Source organism: Nanorana parkeri, unplaced genomic scaffold (genome assembly GCF_000935625.1).
Source record: "Nanorana parkeri isolate BGI_ZX_2015 unplaced genomic scaffold, ASM93562v1 scaffold1946, whole genome shotgun sequence".
In the NCBI taxonomy this organism is placed as follows: domain Eukaryota; kingdom Metazoa; phylum Chordata; class Amphibia; order Anura; family Dicroglossidae; genus Nanorana; species Nanorana parkeri.
Window position 1 is genome coordinate 194630 of NW_017308214.1, and position 11362 is coordinate 205991.

The 11362-nt window shown below is 48.6% G+C and overlaps 1 protein-coding gene across 1 annotated transcript in view; it reads left to right on the forward strand.

The window, feature by feature from the left end:
• The window catches only part of PDZD11 (PDZ domain containing 11), a 7604-nt gene extending 1248 nt beyond the window's left edge, over window positions 1-6356 (forward strand). Inside the window, exons 3-6 of the mRNA XM_018572135.1 lie at window positions 122-178; window positions 2293-2391; window positions 3099-3159; window positions 6308-6356. Of these exons, the coding sequence (XP_018427637.1) occupies window positions 122-178; window positions 2293-2391; window positions 3099-3159; window positions 6308-6342 (252 nt within the window). The 3' untranslated portion in view covers window positions 6343-6356. The remainder of the gene's footprint in view (window positions 1-121; window positions 179-2292; window positions 2392-3098; window positions 3160-6307) is intronic.
• Window positions 6357-11362: the final 5006 nt, after the last annotated feature.

The window sequence follows — 11362 nt, forward strand, 5'->3', positions numbered from 1 at the left end:
TCTGCACCAGTCCTCTGAGTTTGAGCAGTTCCCCTTTTGTTAGGAGGATTCTTCAGTCTCTGTGAACGCCGAGTCCCAGTCTCTTCCTCCATTCATCATAACTTCCGTTTTGTCTTTGCAGCTGGGATTTAATATCCGCGGAGGGAAAGCGTCGCAGCTCGGCATCTTTATTTCTAAGGTATGCATCCTCCACCTTGTGAAGTGTTTGTCCAATGATTTATTCCGGGATCCACTTGGCCAATCCTGGGTTGGGAAGGGACACATTTGTTGTACCACGTGCGCCTGGTTTCTTGAAGTGCAGCTGAGGCCAGAATCCCAAATTTTGGGTTGTCACCAGAACAAGAAGAGAGGGGAAATCTTCCAGTGGGGAGACTAGTTTCCTCTCAGGAAGTGAGAGGATTTCCTCTCACTTCCTGTTGTGGCTATCAGAGAGGAAGTGAAGGGAAATTTCCCCAATGGGACACAGATGGTAAACAAAAGCTGATGAGGGTTATAACCAGGGCTTGAAAAATCCGCTCGGTCTCTCGTCTGTGACGAGAGGACGGCGGAGCCCGACGAGCAGCTTCCCGGCCCGGCCGTTGTAATTACACGGCCGGCCGAGAGCTTTACATTCAAGCGATCGGGCGTTTCTAGAGACGCTCGATCGCTTGTATTAGCAGCTGTCACTGCCGTTTCCGGTTCCGTGATCCGCTGTGCCCAATGCGGCCGGGACCGGCACGGCTCTGTGACAGGAGATCAAAGGGAGTTCAGTATACGAACTCCCTTTGATCTCTCAGTCCCCGAATGCAGGAAGTGATGTATATTATATCACTTCCTGCATTCAGTGTCACTCTCCAGCTAGAGAAGCTGATCTCTGCTTCATCAGCTTCTCTGGGGGTCCCTAGGTAACATTAGGGGTCTTGGAGACCTCTGATGTCTCCATAAAGAGGACCTGCCATGTAAATTGGCTATTACATAGAGGGCTTCTTAGCCCCCCATGTAATAACAATAAAGCTGTGTGTAAAAAAAAAAGTAATACAAAAATTAAAGAATCATAAAAAAATAAAGAAGCATACAAAAAATTAAAAAAGAAAAACAATTTTTTTAAGTACCCGCCCCCCACATACACACGCAGATTCGGGTGCGCCTGCGTGCGAAAACGAAGATTGTGCCGCACATGTTAAATATCGCCGCAAACGTCGGAGTGTGAACAATATTTTAGAGACATTAATCACTGATAACACTAAACTGATGAGCAGTAAAAGCGTTTTAATCGTTGCCTATGGGCGTTTTTTGCGATTTTTGCGGGCGCACGCAATTTTAACCAGTTGACATCCGGGGTGTTAAACCCCCTTCCTGTCCAGGCCATTTTTCAGTATTCAGCGCTGCGGTACCAACACCATAATAATGGCCATGGGGGGGACCAACACCATAATAATGGCCATGGGGGGGACCAACACCATAATAATGGCCATGGAGAGCAGGGGGCAACTTCATGGTGATGGCCATAGTTCTGCAATGGGATGTCCAACAAGCAGAATCACCCCTAGCCAGGGGTTGCAGTGGTGGTTCAATGACACCATCCTACCTGCCCAGCTTGGCTTCCCGCCCAGCTCCTGGCAACCAGTGACGTGTGGGCGGGACGGTAAGAGTTGCTAATAGCTAAGCGCGGAGATAGATACACATCTACCCATCTGGCTGTTAGCAACCCGGGACACTGGCCAGAAAAGGGGGTGGCAGGCACACTGCAAACATTGTGCAGCAGAGCATATTGGTATATTGTCCAGCAGCATTGCAGGGTGATTTAGTAACTCGCATAATGCAGCAAAGAAATAAATGGACACTGTGCAGCTTTTTGTACATAATTGGCACGATTTAGGGCCGGCACAAAGTAGGGCCGGCACAAAGTAATACCCGTGTACAGGCGGCCCAGCTAATCCAGTTTGGCAAAGACAGGGAGGAGATGGAAGCGCCGTGACGAGAGGGACCATGGCCATCGCAGCCCAAGGCAAGCATGACACAGTGAGGGGAATTCATAAAAATTGGAGCAGACAGAATCTGGAGCAGTTGGCCATGGCAGCCAATCAGCTTCTCTCTTTCATTTTCAAATCTTAACTGAACAAACTGAAGAGAGAAGCTGATTGGTTGCCAAAAAAAATCCGCCTGTTCCAGTTATCCTGAATTTCCCCAATATGCTCAGCAGACTTGCACTACGACACTATCTTCTGGAGTCCCGCCATGCAAAGTGGTCTACTTCTGTGTAAGATTCTTCTAATCATTTAGACATCATTGCAGTTATGTCTTTGTGTGTAGGTTATCCCGGACTCTGATGCTCATCGCGCCGGTCTGCAGGAAGGAGATCAGGTGCTCACTGTGAACAATGTGGACTTTCAGGATATTGAGCACAGCAAGGTACTAAGAGCACAGCATGGAGCGGAATCGGAAAACGGGCTTCACAGTACAGCTACATTAACAAAGCAACTTCCTGTCCTGTGTTATTCCTTTTATGTCTGGACAGGATTGCCGCTTCACAATCCATTCACATTTTGGGAATGATGCGTCACCTTAAAGTGGAACTACACCCTCCTATGCTTTACAGCCAAGGAAGGCACCATCTCAGCCTTTATTTGGATTGCGTTGTCTTGGTGCTGACCAAGTGATCAGCAATGACACCATCCATTTGAGGGCTTGAAAGTTTGGTTGAGAGCTGAAATAAGCACACTGGCGACCTTGATAGCTGGCATGCCTTAAACATAACTGTTGTGGGACATCATTAAATTGATGGGCCTAGTTCTAGCTGAAGTTCAATCTGCTTATGTGTTGCCTTCCATTGGTGCTCCCTTCCCTCTTTTCAACATGCTAATGACATTTTTTTTAATGCAACATTTCCATTTTCATGACATACCTTATTTTAGATCTGGTGATGTCATTATGGGGTCTCTATGCGATACAGGCAGATCATGGCTGGGGGGGGGAGGGGGGGAGTGAGTGACCATTGTAGTGTTAGCAGCCTCATTATAACAGATATACATAGTATGTACGTAGATTTTGAATGAGGCATAACTTTCACAAACCCTCCAGGAACAAGGCATAATTTTTGTGTTTTCTTTTTTCTGTAGGCTGTGGAGATTTTGAAAACTGCCAGAGAAATCTACATGCAGGTCCGCTACTTCCCATACAGTAAGTTCTAGTGAGGACGGGTCTCAGTACTTCCCATACAGTGAGTTCTAGTGAGGACGGGTCTCAGTACTTCCCAAACAGTAAGTGCCAGTGAGGACGGGTCTTGGTACCTCCCATACAATAAGTTCTTGTGAGGACGGGTCTCAGTACCTCCCATACAGTAAGTTCTAGTGAGGACGGGTCTTGGTACCTCCCATACAGTAAGTTCTAGTGAGGACGGGTCTCAGTACTTCCCATACAGTAAGTTCTAGTGAGGACGGTTCTCAGTACTTCCCATACAGTAAGTTCTAGTGAGGACGGGTCTCAGTACTTCCCATACAGTAATTTCTAGTGAGGACGGGTCTCAGTACTTCCCATACAGTAATTTATAGTGAGGACGGGTCTCAGTACTTCCCATACAGGAAGTTCTAGTGAGGACTGGTCTCAGTTCTTCCCATACAGTAATTTCTAGTGAGGACGGGTCTCAGCACATCCCAAACAGTAATTTTTAGTGAGGACGGGTCTCAGTACTTCCCATACAGGAAGTTCTAGTGAGGACGGGTCTCAGTTCTTCCCATACAGTAATTTCTAGTGAGGACGGGTCTCAGTACTTCCCCTACAGTAAGTTCTAGTGAGGAAGGGTCTCAGTACTTCCCATACAGTAATTTCTAGTGAGGACGGGTCTCGGTACTTCCCATACAGTAGTTTTTAGTGAGGACGGGTCTCAGCACTTCCCATACAGTAAGTTCTAGTGAGGACGGTTCTCAGTACTTCCCATACAGTAAGTTCTAGTGAGGACGGGTCTCAGTACTTCCCATACAGTAAGTTCTAGTGAGGACGGGTCTCAGTACTTCCCATACAGTAAGTTCTAGTGAGGACGGGTCTCAGTACTTCCCATACAGTAAGTTCTAGTGAGGACGGGTCTCAGTACTTCCCATACAGTAAGTTCTAGTGAGGACGGGTCTCAGTACTTCCCATACAGTGAGTTCTAGTGAGGACGGGTCTCAGTACTTCCCAAACAGTAAGTGCCAGTGAGGACGGGTCTTGGTACCTCCCATACAATAAGTTCTTGTGAGGACGGGTCTCAGTACCTCCCATACAGTAAGTTCTAGTGAGGACGGGTCTTGGTACCTCCCATACAGTAAGTTCTAGTGAGGACGGGTCTCAGTACTTCCCATACAGTAAGTTCTAGTGAGGACGGTTCTCAGTACTTCCCATACAGTAAGTTCTAGTGAGGACGGGTCTCAGTACTTCCCATACAGTAATTTCTAGTGAGGACGGGTCTCGGTACTTCCCATACAGTAGTTTTTAGTGAGGACGGGTCTCAGCACTTCCCATACAGTAAGTTCTAGTGAGGACGGTTCTCAGTACTTCCCATACAGTAAGTTCTAGTGAGGACGGGTCTCAGTACTTCCCATACAGTAGTTTTTAGTGAGAACGGGTCTCAGTACTTCCCATACAGTAATTTCTAGTGAGGACGGGTCTCAGTACTTCCCATACAGTAAGTTGTAGTGAGAACGGGTCTCAGTACTTTCCATACAGTAGTTTCTAGTGAGGACGGGTCTCAGTACTTCCCATACAGTGAGTTCTAGTGAGGACGGGTCTCAGTACTTCCCATACAGTGAGTTCTAGTGAGGACGGGTCTCAGTACTTCCCATACAGTGAGTTCTAGTGAGGACGGGTCTCAGTACTTCCCATACAGTAAGTTCTAGTGAGGACGGGTCTCAGTACTTCCCATACAGTAAGTTCTAGTGAGGACGGTTCTCAGTACTTCCCATACAGTAATTTCTAGTGAGGACGGGTCTCAGTACTTCCCATACAGTAATTTCTAGTGAGGACGGGTCTCAGTACTTCCCATACAGGAAGTTCTAGTGAGGACGGGTCTCAGTTCTTCCCATACAGTAATTTCTAGTGAGGACGGGTCTCAGTACTTCCCCTACAGTAAGTTCTAGTGAGGAAGGGTCTCAGTACTTCCCATACAGTAATTTCTAGTGAGGACGGGTCTCAGTACTTCCCATACAGGAAGTTCTAGTGAGGACTGGTCTCAGTTCTTCCCATACAGTAATTTCTAGTGAGGACGGGTCTCAGCACTTCCCATACAGTAATTTCTAGTGAGGACGGGTCTCAGTACTTCCCATACAGGAAGTTCTAGTGAGGACGGGTCTCAGTTCTTCCCATACAGTAATTTCTAGTGAGGACGGGTCTCAGTACTTCCCCTACAGTAAGTTCTAGTGAGGAAGGGTCTCAGTACTTCCCATACAGTAATTTCTAGTGAGGACGGGTCTCGGTACTTCCCATACAGTAGTTTTTAGTGAGGACGGGTCTCAGCACTTCCCATACAGTAAGTTCTAGTGAGGACGGTTCTCAGTACTTCCCATACAGTAAGTTCTAGTGAGGACGGGTCTCAGTACTTCCCATACAGTAGTTTTTAGTGAGAACGGGTCTCAGTACTTCCCATACAGTAATTTCTAGTGAGGACGGGTCTCAGTACTTCCCATACAGTAAGTTGTAGTGAGAACGGGTCTCAGTACTTTCCATACAGTAGTTTCTAGTGAGGACGGGTCTCAGTACTTCCCATACAGTGAGTTCTAGTGAGGACGGGTCTCAGCACTTCCCATACAGTAAGTTCTAGTGAGGACGGGTCTCAGCACTTCCCATACAGTGAGTTCTAGTAAGGACGGGTCTCAGTACTGGCTAGGGCAAGGACAGCAACACAGACCTATAACTGTCCTCTTGCTATACCCAACAAATATTTGTCTTATAGAAAGGGGAAGAAAAAAAGAGGTGTGGTTAAAGTGATACTTGGAGCTCTCATTAAAGTTTTGTACCCCTTAAAGTGAAAGTAAAGTCAAAAGGTTTTTAATCTTTTTTTTTTTTTTTTTAAATGCTGATGAAATCACTTACAATGGCTGGTGCCCCCTAAGGCTTAAAAGTGTTTAGTTTCCTGCAGAATGGGCTGCTCCCCTAAACACTGCTCCTGACTTCCTGTTTTAGAGTGACTCCTTTGTTAAGCAGAGTGCTATGTAGTCACCCTTGTCTGTGCTAGTAAGCTCTGTGTGTCTCCACAAATCTATAACCTTCACATAAGGTGGTTACATTCACCAGATCCCTGTAGACCGTTCCCTACACAGGCTGCACAGTAAGAAGTTCTCACGTCTTTGTCTTCCAGACTACCAGCGGCAGAAGGAGAGAACCGTTCACTAGTCTGATCTCCGTCTTCCTCGTCCGTCCGTGGAAGGCAGCCGGTGGCGGTGCCAACCCGATGGACCGCTCCAACGGAAACCAACATGGGTCTAAAAGCTGACCATCGTTCTTTGAGATTCCCCAGCAATCTGCTACTGTCTAAAAATCGATGGGTGGCTTCACATTTGGGGTGCGGCTGCCTCTAATGCCAAGCTGGTTGGAGCAGTTTACACTACATACTACTGTCTTTATAGCCAGTATCCTTGATGCTGGGAAACCTAACATATGGTACTTATGGGAGGGGGGAGTTGGGGGGTTCACTGTTCTTACCCTTTCCACACGGGTGCTACGAATGTATTTTTTATAATGTATATCAGAATTCTAAATAAAGTTTGGGTGCTAGATATAATTTACTGGAGGTGTTCTATTACAGGGCTCAAAAGTTCAGGCCCTAAGCTACTAGCCAGGCCTTAAGAGTTACTTGCCACAAGTTGCCCCACCTAACCCCTACCCTGCCCCGGCCGTAACTCCGCCAGCTCAGCAGTGTGACGCAAAGTACAGAGATCAGTAACGACACAGAGTGCAGAGGTCAGTAATGTAACGCACAGTGCAGAGGTCAGTAATGTAACGCACAGTGCAGAGGTCAGTAATGTAACGCACAGTGCAGAGGTCAGTAATGTAGCGCACTGTGCAGAGGTCAGTAATGTAGCGCACAGTGCAGAGGTCAGTAATGTAACGCACAGTGCAGAGGTCAGTAATGTGACGCACAGAAGTCAGCAGTACAGAGGTCAGTAATGTAATGCACAGAGGTCAGCAGTGTAAGGCAGAAAGAATGGGGACTTACAATACACATAGCTGATCTGTAGCTGCAGCTGCTGTGGAGGAGAAGAATCAGTTTGGCTGTCTTCCCTTCACCCCGGCCAGAGAAGAGAGTGATCGCCGCAGGAGCAGCGGTGGTTTCACTCCTGTCTCCTGCCGGCGGTGCATCCCCACTGATTCATTTCCACTCACCGCCTCACAATTTTCACTTGCGAGGGGAAATTTTGAGCCCTGTCCTATTGTACTCCTACACAGCGCCTGCTCAGAGAAATTCTGGTATCTTGTCCATTCGGGGACTGTCTGTGTAAAGCAGCGGTGGTCACCTTTATAATTATAGAGGGCCTCACTTGTGGCTCCTGACACTTCCAGAGGGCCACACAATAGCTACTAATTTTCTGCCATTGAAGTGCAATGAATTGAGTTAGCCCATTCATGAGCTGCCACACACCACAACACACACTGAAGATAAAGTGGGATGAAACTAAGCCCTATTGGGTGTGTCAGTGGCTGCAATAATAACCCCCAGCATTGGTGTCAGTGAATGCAATAATAACCCCCAGCATTGGTGCCAGTGAATGCAATAATAACCCCCAGCATTGGTGTCAGTGGACGCAGTAATAACCCCCAGCATTGGTGTCAGTGAATGCAATAATAACCCCCAGCATTGGTGCCAGTGAATGTCTTATAGAAAGTGGGTTGCAACCCATAGTTGAGGGGGTCCCCACGTGCCTTGTGCTGCTCTAGGTAAGAGTTTCCTCAGCCTCCTCCTAGGGCAGCAGTGTCAGTTCTCCTAGATGGCGCTGCAGCAGCAGTGGCCAGAGAGGATCAGAGAGAGGGGAGGCTAGTGCTTGATCACCACAGAGCCCACACTGGGCACCACACAGGCTGGATGCCACCAGAGAGTCCCACTAGCCACCTGTGAGCCCGCATAGCCTCCCAAGAGCCCAGACAGATACTAGTATTGGTGAATCCCTAAATTTTACGGTTGGGGGGGGGGGTCACCACAACTTGGCAAATGTTACCAAGGGGTTCCGGCCCTAGAAAGGTTGAGAACCACTGCCCTAAGGCATTATTGGATTTATAGTTTTGCCAGAGCTGGAGTGCTACGCCTGCCCTTTACTAAACATGTTACTATATGGGGGAGGAGGAGCTACCAAAGTGAGGATTTAATCAGCTGATCCTAATCCAGTTTTAATTTAAAAAATAAATATGTCTGCCGTCCATTGAAACCAAACTGGTTGGCATTCCTGAAGCAAGAAGGTGCTGGGAAGGAAACGCGCGTTCCATAAAGTCCGACTCTGTCCTGGCATCTGTACAAATATAAAAGTAGCTCTGATTGCATTACTCCCCCTCTGACGATGCCCGGTGTCATCTAAACCACTTCCTGTGAGCCCAGGGTGTCATGGACCCGCCCCCTGAGGTGGACCTCATCACTCCCACTTGGGCTCACAGTACTCCTGGACATTGCGGGACTCATTCTATTAGCTCAATTCTGTCCAATTATAAGGATGGCCCACAGCCACTGGATCCCTAATGTCATCGGAGTGACCTCTGGCCCACCAGCTGTGGTGAAACTACAAATCCCATGATGCCTCTGCGAGTCATACTTGTGGCTGTGAGAGAATCTTGCAATGCCTCATGGGATTTGTCGTTCGCCCCCAGCTGGAGGCATGGAGTTTGCCCACCCCTAGGCAAAATTTTCATTCCACCCTTCAAGTGCTGAGGTGTTAAAGAATAACCACCACCCCCATCTCTTACTGAGTTCAGCTTACAACGAGGGACAGTTGTAAAAGAAGATTTGGGTCCAGGAACTGTCCCTCTAAATTAGGACATATGGGAGTTTCCCCATCCTATTGTTTCCTGATGTGGTTTATAAAGTTTTATTATACGCTTTGTGGGTGAAGAGAAGGAACCACAGCCACCTCCCTATTTACTGCCTGACATGAAAAAAAACAACAGATTTTGGTGGGTTTATGTCTATTTCTACTTTTGGGCACAGTGCCCTAAACCAAGATGGTCGAAATCTCCCAACTCGTCGAGAGCTCAGACTGGTGACGTCGCATCCGGTGACCTGCCAGTAGCGTATGTAGAGCAGATGGGGCTATTGCGCGTGCGCCTGCCGAGTCAAGCCGTCGCTGCGTCACCACGCACCGTTGCGTCCAGCGCCCTTTGACGTAACAGTATATGATTGGCCGGCGTCAGGTGTTTTGGTGTTTGAAACCTTGGCGGTTACCGAGTGCAGGGAGCGACCGAGAGGTACCGCGGCCGGTGAGGTGAGGAGGGTGTGGGGAGCATCGGAGGGAGCCGCCCGTCTTCATCACCACACGGCTGGCGGGCCAACCCATTGATGGAGAGCTGCAGAAATCCTGTGTGTATTGCTGGGTGTATAGTGATAGCTCAGGGGAGAGATGCTGAGCATGCCATAGAGTGTGTAGTAGCCCTTTACATGGAGATTTATGGGGGGTGGGGCACTAAGCCAGCGCTGCAGATATACTGGCCCCCCTCGCACTAATGTCATGCCTCTTTTGGATCCTGGGAGGGCCCCACCGCTATGCAGGCAGTGATATGGACACCCAAAAAAGGACCCGCCAGATGTAAACCAAAGACACTGCTCCAGGCTGGGGTGTCACATGACTGTGGATTTAGGGGGGTAAGGACATCCTCTTGATCTGGTGATCAGTTGATGGGTGAATGTGACCCCCCCCCAAAGTGTTTTGTACTGCAGCCTGCAGAGCATTGCAACCACAATAATGTGCCCAATAATCCTGCAGACTATTCCTCCAGGTGCAGACAGAGGTACCGGCCTCCCATGACTGGACCTCAAGTGTTGTGACCTCACTGCGCTCCATTCAGAACCATGAGTTGACCTCCTGGCCAATCATAAAGTGAGCAGGCCCCTGTGCTGTTTTGTGATTGGCCAGGAGATGAAGGGGGCGGAGATGGGAACTCAGCCATATATAATGATATCCACTGGTACCACACGCAGAGCTCCTCGTCGTTGCTTTATATTGATTGGGGGGATTCTTTATGACACTACAAGTGGCACTGGTGTTGATGATTTCAGATTACTGGAAATCAAGTCTTTGACGTTACGACCCGGTGAGCTGCCAGTGCAAACCTGGAGGGGCCGACCACAAAAGCCACTACGGTGCCAACCGGCACCAAACCGATTTCACGCATGGCACTGAAAGACATCAAGAATGACCCAATGTTGAGTTCTGGGCTGCACGGTACTGTGGCTCCATGGAAAGGACAGATGAAGGACTCTGAGGGGGAGAGTACATCACTGCACAAACCCAAAGTTAGAAAAGGCAACGTTCGTTTTGAGGACGCAGTTCGCCCTTCAGGTGGGAAAAGCGCGACAAATGACAATGCGTCATCAGCCAACAGACTGCATCGTTCTCCAAAAGGTTATTCCGCATCGAAGACTTCCTTCTTCTCAGATCCAATGGCAGACATTGAAAACGAGGGGCTTGCCTGTGCTGAGGTCACCCGCACCAACAAATACTTCAGCACGCCTGTACTATGTAAAGGGAGAACGAAGCAGGCGCTGTCTCCTGTCATGGAGGTGGATATGGACACGATGCAAGAATACAGCGAGGGCAGAAGTCGCCAGGATGCAAATGCGGTGTTGAAGACTCCTCTAGGGACGCCGCTGTATAGGAGTTCCTTCGCTGTCGAGTGTCAGGAAATTGTAAAGAAAATTGAAGGCTTGGAAAAGGACACTCGGAGTCCCAGTAAGAGGAAAGCTGAGGAGCTGGACGTTTCTTCTATCATTTCAGAACCTCCGCCGTATGATTGCACCCCTATGAAGTCCTTCCTGGCCTGGGAAGTCTCTAACATGCTGTCGTCGCTGGAAAACAGCCCGGTGAGCACCAGCGTGTCGCTGTTCGGAGATAGTCTGCTGGATCTGGAGAGCACAGACATGCAGGACTTTACCTTTTCTGAGCTATGCGATAAAAAAGGTGAGGGGCGATCTGTGAAGGACACTGTTGGAGGGATTTATTACTCTACCAACAGTATAAAGAGGCAGAAAATGGCTCCACTGTCTTTCGATGAAGCCGATGAGTTTCACGGCGAGCCCATTGCGAAGTGCAGCCCAGCTTCCGGAACCAGGCAAAGCTTGACACCCCCTCGCGAACAAATCACTAGAGAGTTGAACGGTGACGGGCCCAACATCACTAGAGAGTTGAACGGTGACGGGCCCAACATCACTAGAGAG